Raw genomic sequence first — 17,693 nt, 5'->3', positions numbered from 1 at the left:
CAACTCGGGGAGAACCCCCTGGTCTTGAGCCACCACTGTAGGGGTCTCATGTACAGCAGGCCAAGAGTAATCACGTTGGACGCAGCTGCCATCAGACCCAGCAGTCTTTGAAACTGCTTGAGAGTGAGTGACTGGCCTTCTTTCACTCTCTTGACTGTAGTGAGGATCGACTCGATCCGAGCAGGAGACAAACGTGCCTGCATCGTGGTCGAATCCCACACCACGCCCAGATAAGTGGTCCTCTGTAATGGAGAAAGCACACTCTTCTTGGCGTTTAGTCTTAACCCCAGCTCTCTCATGTGAGCGAGAACGACATCTCTATGTCAAACCGCTACCTGCTCTGAACGAGCTAAAATCAACCAATCATCGATGTAGTTGAGTATGCGGATGCCATGGAGTCGCAACGGAGCCAGGGCAGCATTCACACACTTCGTGAAAGTACGGGGTGAGAGTGCAAGACCGAAAGGAAGAACACGATATTGGTACGCTTTGCCCCCAAAAACGAACCTCAGGAACTTCCTGTGATGAGGAAGGATGGAGATATGGAAATACGCATCTTTCAGATCGATCGTGACAAACCAGTCCTCAGACCTGATCTGAGACACGACTTGTTTGAGTGTGAGCATTCTGAACTTCAACGTCAACCTCCTCGGAGGAAGACAGGAGAAGCGTCGAGCCGTCACCCCGGGAGGAAGTGGCCGCAGAACGGGCTTCCGAACCCAGAGATCGGTCACTGGATCTGGTGGGTGAGGAAGGAGATAGGGACTCGCCGGAAGCGGGGCCAGCACCGCGAGGAACGCTGGAGAAGGCTCCCTCCTCAAAGAGAGCCCTCCGGGACCGAAGCGTACGCAGTGGGAGGCGCTCACAATGCGGGCAGCCGGCCCCCTCAAGAGCCGACTCTGCGTGCTTCGCTCCCAAGCAAACCACGCACAGGCTGTGTGTATCCCCACTCGTGATATAACGTGGGCAGGGAGGAACACACAACCTATAACGTGGCTTGCACTCGCCCTTTGCATGCTTTGTCTTAGCGTGAGCTTTAAACATAGCTGCTTATAGACTTTTCTCTCACAATAGACAGACAACAATAAATATGACTGACACACACAGAGCGCTTCGCTGAATGACAGAAAGCTGACGCTGGCTCCGCCGCACGTGCTTTTATAGCTTCCTGGTCATGACGTCACCCGCCCGTGACGTCCTGCTCGGCTATTAGACTGATTTCACATGTGATTCAGAGCGTGGTCACAGAAGGCGTTCCCCTAGCATTTTTTTGAAGAGGAACTCCGCTTAACCCCATCTTTTCAAGTTCGCCGACCTCAGTCAGAGCATAAACTAAATTAAATCTTTTAACTAAATCTTAGAAAAAAAGTAAGAAAGTATAATAAAGTGAAACAAACTCTCAAAAGTGTACTCCAAAGCTCCAAACTCCTCCCACTACCGACAATCCCGTGAGAGAGAGAGAGAGAGAGAGAGAGAGATGTTCTACAGCAGTAGTTCTTAATCCTGGTCCTTGTGACCCCTCGCTCTGCATTTTGTATGTTTATCTTAACGCTTCAGAGGTCTGTTCCATTCGACCGTAAGTGCTCTGCAAAGTGGACATCACAGGATATTCTGCCATGATTCCAGTTCGAAAGGAGTGTATATGTTCCATTAAAGGGGCATTAAAGTGTGCAAGATGTGACAACTAGGCAAATTAACTAGGGGGGTTAATAAAGGCCTCCTGAAGTGAATCGATGTGTCTGTGTAAGAAAAATATCCATATTTAAAACTTTCTAAACCGTAATATCTAGCTTCCCTTAACTGTTGTATGTGCGCTCACAAGGGAGTGGTGTTCCAGCGGATGGCGTAGGACGTAGACGTAGCATAAGCTTCAGTGAGATTATGCTAGTCTCGCTAGAACCACATTTGGTTTACGGCAAAGAAAAAACAGTCTCCTCTTGGCTTACATCGAAATCCTCAGACATTTTTCTTTACAAATCCTTGTTTCATACTTCTAATTCATGACCAGTATTTTGTTTTGCTCTCTTCTCTATGCTTCTGCATTCATCAATGCTTTCACCTATGCCCTACATCAGGGGTGCTTAACCCTGTTCCTGGAGATCTACCTTCCTGCTGAGTTCAGCTCCAACCCTGATCAAACACACCTGAACCAACTAATTACGATCTGAAGGAGCACTTGATAATTACAGACATGTGTGTTTGATCAGGGTTGGAACTGAACTCGGCAGGAAGGTAGATCTCCAGGACCAGGATTAGGCACCCCTGCCCTACATCATCTGCTGGAACGCCACACTCTCATTAATGCGCATATGATAGTTAGTAAAAGCTAGAGAATACGGTTTAGAACATTTTAAATATGGATATTTTTCTTACACAAACGCATCAATTCACTTCAGAAGGCCTTTATTCACCCCCCGGAGCCATGTGGAGCAATTTTTATGATGGATGGATGCACTTTTTTAGCCTTCAAAATCTCAGCAGCCATTTACTGGCATTATAAAGTTTGGAAGAGCCAGGACATTTTTAATATAACTCAGATTGTATTTGTCTGAAAGCAGAAAGTCATATACACCTAGGATGGCTTAAGGGTGAATAAATCATGGAGTAAATTTCATTTTGGGATAAACGATCCCTTTAAATCCACTACAATTCTAAAAAAAATAATAATAATCACTACATAACCACTGTGTTTACATAATATGACCTTTATTTTTGATCAATACAGTTCTAATCAGCATTTGTTTCATTTAATATTACATGCATTTAAACTTGTTTGCCAAGCATTCAAAAAAAATTAAAACAAAACATTAAAAAGTAAGAACTTGTCAGCGTGCGGTGTGTACAAGGAATATGGCTGGAGAATCAGAGTGAGATTCAAGCATGGTACACTTTAATGAACAACTCAGGAACCAGGAGACAGTGATAACACACCTAATCATAACAGAGATCGGACCAAGACTAAGGGAGAACTGAGGACTTATAAACATGAACCAAACAAAGGGAACTAATGAGATAATTAACAAGACACAGGTGAACAGAATGACATAATCACACAACACAGGAAAACTAGGTCACATTATAAAGGCAAACTGAAAACACAATAAGCAGACCATGAAACTAAAACAGATCACAAAACACACACAGAACATGACAGAACTGACATCTCATCCCTGTATGTTGTGTTGCATAAAAGAAGTATTTACAGCACAGTGAGGACTTTATAGATTATATAAAACGAATACGAAACTTTTATTTCACTAAAGAAATAAACCAATTCAGCAGCAGTAAGGACAGCTCTCTCCTAAAGAGGATGCAAAATCCCTGTGCTTGTGAAAGCAAAGACTACAGAATACCCAAGACGTGTCACTCGTATAGTTTTGAAAGGGAGAAAATGCAATATAAAATTTTATCGTAAGCTTAGTGAACAGTTTTGGAGAATTTGATGTTTCCCCATTCAAAGTGATAGGAGCTGCACTTGCATGCCCGAGAGGCATTTCAAAGATGGCCAACGAGTGACATGACTTGCCTTAAAGGGACTTTGGTGTAAGTCAATGGCTGGGTTGTAGTAACGCTGCTGCTGAGGGGTGTTTGAGGGCAGGGATGTATTGGGATCCCTGAAAATTAAACTAGCCACTTACCCAGTGATTGGATAATACTGGGAAAAAATACTTAACATAAAAAACAAAGATCCAACAAGCTGAACCTGAAAGAAGAAGAAAAAACAAAACTGCATGTCTTAGAGTGAAGGTCTATCACTCTCTGGAGGCAGAATACTTCCACTGTTCGTTTTAGAGGAATAATAAGATTAGTACCCTGCTTTAGTAATATCACCTTGGAGTGTATTTGAATGAGGTGATGTAAACGACTCTGAAGATGACACTTCCTGCTTGAATGCTTGCGCAATTTAGTTGTTTATTGTTACTGTATAACACCCCAGTTAGCTTTACAAGCCCTGAAATATTGTCAGTATTGTGCATTACATTACAAATGACGATAATGGCTCTACACAGATATTAGTTCCAGGAAGCACAAGAAAATGTGAAGAAATGACTATTCCCAGTTATATTCTGCACACACCATTAAGTGGATCTTTAAGTAAATGCATTTCTGCATCATGGAATCACACCGTTTGCCAAATTTTGGCTGGGAGATTCAAATCCGTTAATGAAAGTGAAAATCAATATGGATTTCAGCCATTACAGAAGTATACTCACTAACCGAAATGAAGCATAACATTTCCTGATGCTGTCTAAGGATACGGTGGATTTAACCATGGAAAAGGCTTTTGTAATTCAAAAGAAAGTACTATTGCCTACAGTGTGAACAATCTGAATATAAACCTGTGATGACTGTAAACTTCAGGCACTAATTAAATAATATGAGCGCTGTTTGACTGAATATCAGTGTGGCTGTGATTCAGCTATAGGCACAAGGCTATGCAGTTTGTAAAATGTTTGGTGTTACTGAGCAATGCACAGACTGGCAGCTTGTCTGGAATGTTGCAAACATAGACAAATGGAGTAATACAAACAGTGAAGCTTCACAGTAGTGCACTAAACTGTTCAGAACTGTTGGTGGACCGCATGTCCAACTGTTGTATAACTGTGACCTGTTCAAACATTGTAAATAGACTGAATTAAATAAATTATACATAGAGTTACATCAATACATATGGTTATGTTCCAAACTGCTAAAGTGTTAAAGTCTTGGAATGAAAGTAATCCAATTGTAGATGTTTTGAAACCCATTTTGAGTTTAATATAACTTAGCATTATGGATTGACTTATTCTAATTAATTTTTACAGGAATACTATGTTATTTTTACCTTATACATCAGTTAATATTTCCAGATTTATTTAAATTAAAATCTTGTAATGCTGTACAAAACAATTGTATGTATCTTTTTATTTTGGATGAATACAATTGTAAATGCAACATATATAGATAATTTGTATATATGTAGAATTACACATTTTTTATTCATGCATACCCTTAAACTTATTTAACAAACATTGAAAAACTTTTTCCATTGAAATAGTGCTGGCTCTCATGCTGGTGTGTTGCTGAAATCTGAGCCAGTGTTGGAATGATGTTTGGCGGAGGAACTGTGAACCTCAATTTGAAAGATATAGGTATACCATATTTTAACATCCAAACCAATTAAATTCAGTTTTATAACAAATAAAATCATTTTATACAGGACAACAGGCATTTCTGTTATGTGAAACGGCCAATGCTGACTGACATCTCGGCCCTGTATGTTGCATTGTAAAATAACATGATTTATCACAGTAAATACTAAAAGATTTCCCATTTTCAGCTCTCTGTTTGCTCCATGCTCACTGGTGGTAGAAACCCCGTTCTGAGCAATTAGGAGTGATTAAAAAACAGGCACACCACTTTTCTGCTCCGCTTCCATTTTGCACAGCTCACAAACTGGTCTGGAAAACAGACAACTGATACAAACAGTGAAACTTCCTACTGTCTTTGAACTAAATATCAGCACTCTTGGTATCCATTCAAACTAAAGGAACTAGCAAGTTAGAGCCACTCTGCATCGATTTTAATGATTTAGGCAAATTGCAATACTTAAGTGTTATTTTGTTATTTTTAATTTTAATAGACTATTTCAGTGTTTATTATAAAATCTGTGCACATCATTCCATCAATTCCTGATGGCCAAAATCAAGTCCTAATCTACTTTTTTTTTTGTTTTGCTAAGCCATTTGACTCACATATACATATACATCGCAATAGCAATTTACATCTCATGTTGTCTTTAAAATGCTAAGTTATTTTTGTCTATTAATTGTGTGTGCACAGTTTCAGCTCCATGGAATGCATCTGTGTGATTATATAAATGATAAAAGCAAAGTGAAGGTAATGGGACATATGCTGTACATTGTGCCACTTTAGTGAAGTGCTGCTCTTATGTGAAACAGAAATGAAGGAGCTGTAGATTGGCTCGGTGGGTAAATAGCTTACAGCATTGCTTGCTTTTCTCAGGTCTGAATTCTCTGAAATAGTCATTAGTATTGTTATTGCTTACATACATATATAAGCATAACTAGAGGTTAAAGTAAACAACTGAAATACCATTGATTCTCTCTCATGTTTGCTTGTAGCTAGATTAGATTAGATTGTCGATTCCCTGCCATATATGCTTGCAGTGAGATGGTGCCCTTTGAGAAGATAATTTGTGGAAAAAAAAATATATAATGTTTTCCACAATAATTTACCTTGCAAGCCATAATAAATAATATAGTCAAACCATGAATACATTTAACATTTGCCATCAGCTGCCTTCCATTTGATATCAGTAACACATCTCAAATATCACAACATCATTGCCACTGTTTAAAGGAATATTTCACCCCAAAATTAATGCCATTTGTGTCATTGTTTATTCACCCTCACCATTCATTCATGCCTATATGATTTTCTTTCTTCCATAAAACACAAAATTATGACTAACTACTTGATTTGCTCTATGCAATTACAATAAACAGGAACTGGCGCTTTCACGCTCAAGAAAAAAAAAGCATCAAAAAGTAGTCAATGCGACAGCCCAAGTCCTTAATCACTTTCAAATAAAATCACATAAATATCACCTTTTGTGTTCTATGAATACAAAGATAGTCATGCAGGTTTGAAATTACATGAGGGAAATGATGACTGTTCCTTTAGGCCTCTACATACTGACAGACAAACCTTTATTTATTTATTTATTCCCATGTTGGACACATGGTTCCACCATTAAAATTCTCAAACCAACTTATTAATTTCAACCGTTTCATACACGTATTATTCATCCATGCACCTTTGAAAGCATAAATTCATTCACTTATTTAGTAGTGCTTATTTAATCATTTTTATTCATGTATTGTTTTGCTCTTAGTACTGTGAAAAGGGCTCTTGTTCGATTTCAATCATCATTTTTCAACACACCTTGGAATTTAATGATAAAACAGCACACCATATCACAACAACGAATGTAGCCACATCATGGAATGTCAAGGAGTCAGATTCTATATGGGACTCTTTCATTTTCTGCTGTTATTAAATATGATAATAATCTAAAATGAGGCCAAGTAGTCCAGCAGAACACTGAACCTGTCATCCTTGAAAGTTTCACACAATGACATACCGTTCAAGAGCCATAATAACCTGAATTAATATAGCAGCTGAACAAAGCTTTGAAATGGTTTGGAAGATTGTTTGACTGAAATCATCATACGCACAGTTACGTGCTATGCATGTGAGTATTTTGCATGAGCCATTTTGAAATGAGCAATCTGCCAGCTTTTAATACAATAATACAAGCTAATTTACATTAGCTTTCTATTTTCAGAATACTTAGTGGTAAGCATGATACTAAGCTGCTATAGGGAACAACTACATAGCTAGGTCCGCATGCGCGACCAAAATAAGAAATGCGCTTTGTAAATTAGTTCAGAGCGCGCGTTTGCGTACCGACAAGGTTGACAGCTGTTAATTCACAATGACCATTTTAGACCGACAAACTGTATGGTATTAGATTTGTATTCAAACTGAAAGCATAAATCTAGGCTACCCGCTAACGTTTTCAAAGCACAATGCAAAACTTTTGGGACCAATTCTCACTATTAACTAACTATTAACTATGACTTCTGCCTCAATAAACTCCTGCTTATTGCTGCTTATTGAGGTCACACTTTATTGTAAGGTCCAATTCTTGCTATTAACAAACCATTTACTATGACTTTTGCCTCAATAAACATTATTTATTAAAAAAACGAAATAAAGTGCAATAATATTATCACTATTATTAATTAATTTTTTATAGTTATATTTAATGGTCACACTATGTGCCGTGTGAGGACCAAACCAAATCTCCAGGTTCCAACCAGGCTGAAAAACGTATGTGCACCCCTGTTTATAAGCACTAATAAACAGCTAATATGTTAAGAAAAGGCATGCTAATAAGCACAAATTAATAGTGAGAATTAGGTCTCTATACTAAAGTGTTAACATTATTAATAGTTGGTAAGGTATTTTTTTATTAATGGGTAGGATTAAGGGATCTAAAATATGGTCACGCAGAATAAGGCATTAATATGTGTTTCATAAGTTCTAATAAACACTGATATGCATGCTAATAAGTCGATGGTGAGAACTGGTCCTTAAAATAAAGTGTTACCTACATTTCTTGTAAATTTTGTATTTGGTCATTTATTTATATTGTCCCCAAATACATATTGAAGCAAATAACAATAAAAAAGTAAAATTGTCCTCACAAGCCTTCAAGGTTTAAGTTCATGCATTCCAAACCGTGTTTCTCAATATATTTAAACCACTGCAAAGCCTACTTATTTTTCCTTCCTGTCATGCCATATTATTGTCAAAATAGTTGTGCTCTGCAATGCTATGTAAAAATCCTGATGACAAAAGATGACTACTGAGGCCAATTTATAAACAAACAAATTTGAGCAAAATCTGCAGAGAAGTGAAGCTATTGCTTCAGAAACAAACCTTGACAATGCTAATGCACTCAGAGAGAAATGCCGGCCCGGTTTTTACCACCTCATCTCCATATTTAGAAAACTTTTATGCCCGGCTAGGTTCTCTGCTGCTCCAAGACTGAATAATGTGTAGGAGTGGTAAATTGGCTTTCCGGTTAAAACCTTTATCACTAGGTATGTTATTTTTTTGTGGCTAGGAAAGCTGTACAAGTAATGACTGTTAATGATACAGAGCAGTTCTGTATTTTTTAGTTCAAGCGTGTCAGTTGTGAAATTGTGCTGATCATTTATTTTGTGTGCTATGAAACTGAGCAAAACGACTGATGAAGAGGCATCATATCCCAGAACACTCTGAGGTCATGAATCTTTGTAAACCATCACATGTAGTAGGCATCTCTATGTTATAATACCCTTAGGTTCAACAACCTAAGGTTAAGCTATTATTATAGCATATGTGTGTTCGTAAACACAAGCTATTGATGTATGTGGGTTTATGAGCATCTGTGTAGACTTGCTCTTTAATACTGCGATTTTAAATCACACACTGCATTGCATTTATAAAGCTATTTGCTTCTGAACTGTTACTGAAGCAAATTCTGATGTTTTCTTTTTTAAATTCTCGTTATAGGGATCCGAATCAGCCAGTTCCACAAGACACCAAATTCATCCACACAAAGCCTAACCGCTTCGAGGAAGTGGCTTGGTCTAAATACAACCCCAAAGACCAGCTCTACTTACACATTGGACTGAAGCCAAGGGTGAGAGATCACTATCGTGCGACTAAGGTTGCCTTCTGGTTAGAGCTGGTACCTCATCTTCATAACATCAATGAACTCTTTCAATACGTCTCGACCACGACTAAGATACCTCCTCAGGATACTACGCCATTCCCGTACACTAAGAGACTTGGTAAAACATGGCCGTCCACCACACGGCATCCTGGTGTTCCTCCCGCCAACACCAAACAAACTACAGACCAGCGTAAAGGCAACGATCTGGGCGACGACTCAGCAGTGGTTATCGAGACAAAGCGAGACTACTCCACCGAGCTCAGCGTGACCATCGCGGTGGGTGCTTCTCTCCTGTTCCTCAACATTCTGGCCTTCGCAGCACTCTACTACAAGAAGGATAAGCGTCGACATGAATCCAACCGACGTGGGCCCAGCCCGCAGCGGAACTCTGCTCCGGCTAACGCAGTGGCTAACGCTAATGACATAGCACATTTGCAGAGCGAGGAGCTGATGTCTCTCCGGATGAAACAGCAGCAGATGGAACACGAGCACCATCAGGAGTGTGATTCTCTGCCAGCTCACGATACACTTCGTCTTACCTGCCCAGCCGATTACACACTTACTCTGCGACGTTCGCCTGACGACATCCCGCTCATGACGCCAAGTACCATAACAATGAATCCTAACTCTCTGGCCGGAATGCAGCCCCTGCACAATTTTAACACGTTCGGAGGTAGTCAGAACAGTACCAACCTGCCCCATGGGCACTCTACCACCAGGGTATAGCTTTGTGATGTGCACTGAAAGATCAGAACTATAGGATATGGTCTGCTAAGGCATTGGGGGTTAAGGACCTTTGTTTGTCATGGCAAACTGTGCTGACTTTGTTCCACTCTGAGACTTACCTTGGTGGATGAGATGTTATTTTCCTATGAAGCCTTCTTGCAGAATATATCAAAGTCAAATATGACCTACTTGCGAAAAAATGAATGTTACTAAAGTAATACTTTATTTGGAGCCAAGCTTGTTTAGGGCAGGGGACTTTACACCAAAAGACAAGAACTCTTTCTGAAGGACTATTTTGCTTGCGTAGACAACATATACTACATAAACGACAGAGAGGTTGAAGGATCTGACAAAGCTTTGTATGTGCGATACCATATGTCATATACCAAGAGCAACAATGAGAGCAATGTTATTATACGAGAACTATATTTCAGACAAACACATTCATATTATTTTCTGAGAGTGTCGTCACATACCGAACCTGTGGACTGAACTGAAAAATCCCAGCCTGAAATGTAATTATAACAAACATTTGTAAAGGTGACAACATGTAAATACTTGTGAGTCAAATACAAATATTAAAATAATTACAAAAAGCTTTTACTGTTGTTTAGTTCAAAATATGACTATTATGAGCTTATGCTTTCGTTAAGGTGCGTGTAAATATATGAATCATTATCTTTTCTTTTTCTTTTTGGAATTATGTCTGTGCTAAACAGCCTTTACACGTGAACAATAAATAAAGGAGAAGAAGACAGTTTTCTTATTCCAAAGCCTCTAAATATCCATTTCAGTCATCTGAGTGTTCCTTTGTCCTAATGTTTGACGGATATTGCATGTTTGATTGCTGCTTTACATTTGATAACACCATACTGTGACCCCATACAGATGTTAAAAATGAAATATTGCTTCTAATTACATGACAGTGCTAGGTGAAGTTGCCTATTCAAGCTTTTCAGAGAGTAGTAACTTTTTTATAATTTGTTGGTTTGATGGAGGAGGGTGGGACGGATGTAAATCAGGGCAACTTCTACCCACGTCCAATTTGTTTTACCTGCATAAATCTCTTTATTTTTTGCTACTTTTTTAAATTTTTTTATCTGTATCATCACTGCCTGAGCTTCAGATGTGACCAGCATTGTATAATTAAAAAAATATCTATAAATAAATAACACAGGCAGTGGATTTGGGTATCTATATTAGTTGGATATGTTTGTAAAGAAGTATATGTTAGATATTTCTATTCGTAACATGCTAGCAATATGTAAAGTATTGTGCCAGGCTTGTGCTATTTTGGGTTTAAACGTAAGTGAATGAGTGTAAATACAAATAATTATGATTACTATAAATACAAAGAAAGAAAGAAAAAAAAATAACCCTGATATTTTTCAGTTCTGCATCCTATAACAAAGATGTTGAAAGCGCAAGAAAGAATTAAAAAAAAATAAATGAACAAATTAGTTTATAAAGTTAAATTTGTATATTAAATCAGTTCATGATTAATGTTAGCCCTTGGTTTGATACCTGTCAGTACAACAAGGGTCAAATGTAGGGTTCTAAATAATAGTTTGTCTTATATTGTTTGCAGTTTTTGCCTTCAGTGATAGATGATATTTCTCGCTGGACACCTGTATAAAATTTTTCTGCCGCATTTTTAATAAAATATCACAGTATTTTCTAAAACCCGTGTCTTCAGATTTGTTGGCTTTTTGTTTCATTTAAATGGAAAAACTGATATGCACCCAGTATGTGATATCAATATGAAGCTGTTTCTTTTCTCAGTAATATCACTTTTTAGCATTGGTAAAAATTGTAATGCATTTTAAGTGAAAAATAAATTTTACTTGCCTAATTATATTTGATAAGCCCATTCAAATAGGACCCACTCCATTCCATGCTTTGAAGTCCAACTTAACTTATTTACCAACCTTAAGGCTAGCACTTTTTTTAATGTCAGTGCCCTGTGCACGTCTTGTTAATTGTAGATGATCTATTTGAAAATCATTTTTATGGTTGTTACAAGATAAACTGATGGCTTCTCTTCTTTGAAAAGTTCATGATAATGTCAAGCAAAGCCAAATCAATTAGATAGCAGTAGGGGGCAGAAAACTCGCTCAAGCTCAAGCTCATACTTGCTTTCTTTGCCTTCCCACCTACTACTTTCTCTCTTGAGAATTACAACTTTTGTCAATACTTTCAAGGAGACATAGGGCCGGCATACCAAAAAAATAAAAAATAAATAAATCCTACAGTACAAAAAACAAAGTCATGTGCTTTAGTCACTGGCTCCTATAACAACCTATGACAGCTGAGCACAAATAAACAAATAGGAATGCCTGTTATTCGATTACTTTTGCACCCCATCCCTCTTGACAAGTGATGTGAACAGTATTTCTCATTAACATTCTATGAATAGACAAACAGCTCTGCTGTTCTTGACACCTCTGTCCTTCAGGTTCAATCAAGTCTCCTAATTTTTTCAGGGTTTTTTTTTTTTATAACATGGCTATATGCACACACAAATTCACAAATTCATTCATTCATTCATTCATTCATTCATTCATTCATTCATTCATTTATTTATTTAGATTAAGATTGAAATTGATCAGCTGTTCTGCAGGTGGTACACAAATATTTCCCCTAATGCCGGTTCATCTGTTTATCATTTGCCAGGGCAATCTGTCATTTTTCAACCTGCAGTTCCTTTTTGTTTAACTGCCAACTCAGATTTTGAGATAAGCTAAGAGGGGATGTAGAAAGTTGTGAATTTGTAAAGCCTTCCATTTGCCCTTTTAGGTAGAATTTATAATCGTATGTATTGTGGCTGCAAGTTAATTAAATATGATATTGACGCTTTATGTTTGTAGCATAGTACAAGAAAACAGGATAGTACTGCATCAGTGATGATTTCTTTGTGAACAGTGCAAATGTTTTTGGCTGTTGTTCGATTAATTTAAAATGTGGAATTTAAAGAGTAAACCATCAACAAAAAGGCAAATAATTGCCCCAAAGTTCACTAATTTCTCAACAAGGACTTTTATTTTGTAGCATGTTCAATTTCCTTACTCAATGGTTGTATATACCATACACAAACACTCAAATGAGAGGAGAGCAGGGTGTAGGGAGAGGAAATCACTTTCACAGATTTTACTTCACTGAGCTTTCAAATCAGAGTTTATCAACTCCGGCAATCTAGCCACTGGAACTTCAGAACACTAAATAGAATTCTAAATTGTTTAGTCAAAGCAACTGACTTTGTGATTTGTTACGATAACTGGTAGAGAGAGAGATAGAGAGAGAGACTATATGGAACTTAAAGGCACAATACATCAAGTTGAGCCATGCATGTTCCCCATCAGCATAGAGTTCATCTAAAGGTGCAATAAATTGCTTTGAAATTCTGCCACTCACTTTCATTGCTGTTATTGATCTTTCCTAAAATGACGTTAGTAAATTAGCCTTTGAGTTAAAACTGAAGTGACAGGAGAAAAACCAAAAGCTTAAATAGTTATTTGCAGTTACTCAAGCATGATAGATGTCCCTATACATTCCATGGGGTACGTTGAGTCTTTTGGGGATCGAAAGTCAGACATGGAATTTAATGGATTATTTGAACCTAGTAAAGTTTAAGGGCACAATAATTAAAATGTTTAATTTCACTTAATTAATATTAAGTGACTTACATTTTAGACACAGTCAATGCTGACTGTTTGTGCTTGATTTAAGACAAATATTTCCAAACAAAGATAACAGCATTAGTCCCGCATGTCTGAGCAACACACGCCGTGTTTCGTTGCCAAACGATTCAGTGTATCGAATGAATCAAGGATTCAATAACCCATTCACAAAAACAGGCACTTGGTTCATTCTTGAATTAATCAGCTGTCTGAACGAATCATTTGAATTAATGACTCAATGACTCACTGAATAATACAGTCACTTGCTGCCACCTGCAGGCAGTTTATTTTCATATTTAAAAATATTTCATATTTGTATATTAAAAAAATTTTAATTTAAAATTGTAATTTAAAACATAACATTATTTATGCAGTAATTTAAAATTTTTAAAATTGTAATTTAAAACATAACATTATTTATGCAGTTGTAATTTTGCAGCGTAAATGCATTCATGGCATTCATGGCATGACACATTTTAGCTTCATTACATTAGTCTGTGTAAAAATGCATCTAAATGCCACTTCAGCTGCTTCACTTTACTCTGCAGTGGAAAGATCTGTTTTGTTTATTCTGATTTTCATTTGATTGGTAACAGCCCAATGGAAGTGTCTCATTATATTAACTGTAATTATTAGTAAAATTTAATTATTTGATATGAAAAAGTATGCATACAATTAACAAGGTTAGTAAAAAAAGGCAAAAATGACCTGGGAATCAATTTAAGTAAATTTTAGTATGCAGTCATGAATTTTAATCACATAAAATGTAATTTCCCAGCAACAAAATTATGGCTATAGCTAATTTTGGAAAACCACTAGCCACAGTGGCTGGTGAGCAAAAAAAGTTCATGTCAAGCCCTTTATCCTATCCAACAGAAACTATTTCTACACCCTCATATCTAAGGGGTTCAGTCTGTGAAGCTAAACTCTCAAACCACACTGATTGTTTATAAGAGGCAAAATCAGCAGGAGAAGGGAAAAGTGAGTGGGCCTGAATATTCTTGACTCAACTGGAAGTTAATTAAGCCTGCTCCAGCATTCCATCAGTCTCCCTGCCCCCTGTCTGTCATTCACGCGTGGGCCCTTCTAAGCAGTCATTACCATGGCATATCGATCCAAGCTGTGACAAGGTAGCCATCCAAAGTGGAGGAGTGTGAAGGGAAGAGGACTAGGGTATGGAAAGGGATTGTAAGAATGGTCAAGGGTGTTCAGAGAGCAAATGTATGGAAATTAAGAAAGTTACCAACTATTAAGAGTTTAGATTTTTTCTTTTCTTTTGAAGAATAAAAACATTATACACACCTATTCTTTTTCACTCCAACAAACTCTCTTTCCCCATTCTTCTCTCCATCTTTCTGCACTTCTCCTTCTCTAAACACCAATTAAGATTCAGGTAAATACCTCTGCATCCAATTCAGCTGATTGCCTTTGCTCCCTCAGTGGCAAGACCTTAATAGATGAATATGAAATCTTCTGAGCCAATATATATGCTGAACAGTTAAATGGAGAGGAACAGTCATCTGTGCTGCCCTGCCTAGGTAATGAATGTAGCCCAGAGAAACATCTTTTTTCTTGTTCCCCCTCTGTGTTCCTTCTCCCGTTTTCCTCCTATCAATACTACTGTACGTCGACAACTTTTACAGAGTTAAAAAAGTTAATTTTTCGTTCTTGCTGGTGCTCGATCTTTACGTAAATGGATAACTAATTCATCCAGTGTAGTGCTAGAAAGAACAATGAACAATGAGACAGTTTGTCTTCTGAACATGGCAGTCTCCGTCTTAATAGACAAGAGCCACAACACAACGCTGATCATTAGCGAACATGAGCGTGTTGGAAAAATCCAGACTGCATCATTCATCTAAAGAGAGTGGAAAGAAGGCAGGGAACTGCAATGCTGGCGTCAGTAGAAAAACAGTGAAACTCTCAGCTAAGGCTTGATTAAGGCCTCTCGAGTTACTGTTAGGATGAATAGTTTAATGTTATTTCTCATTTGTAGTCGCTTTCAATAAAAACTTTAACTCTTCAGTTAGATTTTAAAATTCTGTGATCTTTTATTGATTACTTCATATTTTATGTTTTTCATGATGTAAAAAAGATCTGTGGAGTCAAAGTCATGGGCTATGTTATTATGTTATTAAATGTTATGTCATAAATTGAGTTGAAATTCTAAAATAAAAAGTCTTAATTTTATCTCATACTAATTATTTTTTTTCTGTCATACTTATATTACATTTTTATAATTTTGACTTATAACTTAGTATCTTATCATTTCAAGGTTTTATATCATAATTAATTGCTTGCTTGTTTGTTTAGTTAGTTTAGTTTAGTTTAGTTTTTGACAGGCTTTGACAGGTTATTTTAGGTCTGACATCAGTGATATCGAATGTAATTAGTTCTCACTCAAAAATATCTACATAAATTAACTACAATATATCATAGAAATATAATAAAAAATGCAGCTAAATTTCTGTGTTTTTCGTCATGCAAACATGATAATAGCTGAAGATTGTCAAGGCTTTGAATGAATCCTCCAAACTGAGGTGAGAATGTCACAAGAGCAATGAGGTGAAGGTTAAAAGAGTGACATTTCCCTTATGAGACTGTCCTGGATTGATATATTTTCCTTTTGAAAGTGAAAGTGACATGACATGTGACCAAGTATGGTTACCCATACTAGGAATTAGTGCTCTGCATTTAACCCATCCTAAGTGCACACACACAGCAGTGAACACACACACACACCGTGAACACACACCCGGAGCAGTGGGCAGCCATTTATGCTGCGGCGCCCGGGGAGCAGTTGGGGGTTCGGTGCCTTGCTCAAGGGCAGCTCATTCGTGGTATTGAAGGCGGCACATTCACTCCCCCCACCTACAATTCCTGCCGGACCGGAGAATCGAACTCGCAGCCTTTGGGTTATGAGTCCGCCTCTCTAACCATTAGGCCACGACTTCCCCTTTTATGCTTATTTCACTAAATTTTCAACACAGGCAGATAGCTTTTGAAGAAAACACAGTTTTGGGGAAACTTGATTTGAGAGTTACATAATTGAGAATGATGGAGTGCATTAGGTTTAGTGTTATTGATATTTTACACATAATATATTACCCTCCTCATGCTCTCTCATCTGCTTGAAAACACTTTATTTATAAAAAGCTAAATAAACAAATCAATCTTTATTTATGTGAAACTGATTAATAATTACTAATTCAGATGTTTTTAATCACAGTCACATAGATTTTATTTAGATTTTGTTACCATGTTGCCCTCTTTTGCCTTTGTACTATTATGCTCTGACAGAATAGTGATGATACATGTTTCAATCTGTAATTCTTATGGCTTCATCATTTTCCCTCTCGTTTTGTTTCTCTTTCTCTCTGTCTTTATCTCATACAAACAGACATACACTTGCTTACACTGCATCCAAAAACAAGAGGCTCCCAATTACAAGTTAATAACATACTTCATTATTTCTGAGCAGCTTGGTACAACATGTCCAATTGGCAACAGCTTTCAGGGACCTTCTGGTGAAAAATCTCCACATCAACTGTAAGATTTCATTAGCTTGTTTAGAACTGGATAATTAGTTAAGTAAATAAATGATAACATAACAATTGATTTGACTTATTGCCGGCTTTTGTATTTTCTTGAGATTTTTAATATGCATCTCTATCTAACCAGTATAGAATATTAGCCTCATAAGATGTTTTGCAATCAGTGTTATTCAGAGTCTCAGTATATGCATTATTCGTAACTTAGATTTAAGTATTATCCTGGTCCAAATATTAAACCACCACTTCATAATCTGGTTTATTAACTGTAGGACTTCATGTGTAATAGGCAGACTCAGTATTTCTCAGCTGAATAACTGAACAGGAAAGTAACTTCAGTGTAAGATGGATCCTGTCGTGATTCTTGAAATCTTGTCAGGGAGAAATGGAAAATAATTCACACTGAAGAGTTCGGCTATTGGAACCCCCCCCCCCCCCCCCTTTTTC

General features: G+C 37.4%; 1 protein-coding gene across 2 annotated transcripts in view; it reads left to right on the top strand.

The window, feature by feature from the left end:
• nlgn4xa (neuroligin 4 X-linked a) overlaps positions 1-11,438 on the top strand; it is a 131,374-nt gene extending 119,936 nt beyond the window's left edge. For both annotated transcript variants that reach the window (XM_016490291.1, XM_016490290.1), the window contains one exon: positions 9,130-11,438. In XM_016490291.1, coding sequence (XP_016345777.1) covers positions 9,130-10,018 — 889 coding nt within the window. In that variant the 3' untranslated portion in view covers positions 10,019-11,438. The remainder of the gene's footprint in view (positions 1-9,129) is intronic.
• Positions 11,439-17,693: the final 6,255 nt, after the last annotated feature.

The sequence above is a fragment of the Sinocyclocheilus anshuiensis genome, unplaced genomic scaffold, assembly GCF_001515605.1.
Source record: "Sinocyclocheilus anshuiensis isolate Anshui unplaced genomic scaffold, SAMN03320099.WGS_v1.1 scaffold442, whole genome shotgun sequence".
In the NCBI taxonomy this organism is placed as follows: domain Eukaryota; kingdom Metazoa; phylum Chordata; class Actinopteri; order Cypriniformes; family Cyprinidae; genus Sinocyclocheilus; species Sinocyclocheilus anshuiensis.
The sequence above is the reverse complement of the archived record's forward strand: the minus strand, read 5'-3'. Positions and strand labels throughout refer to the sequence as shown.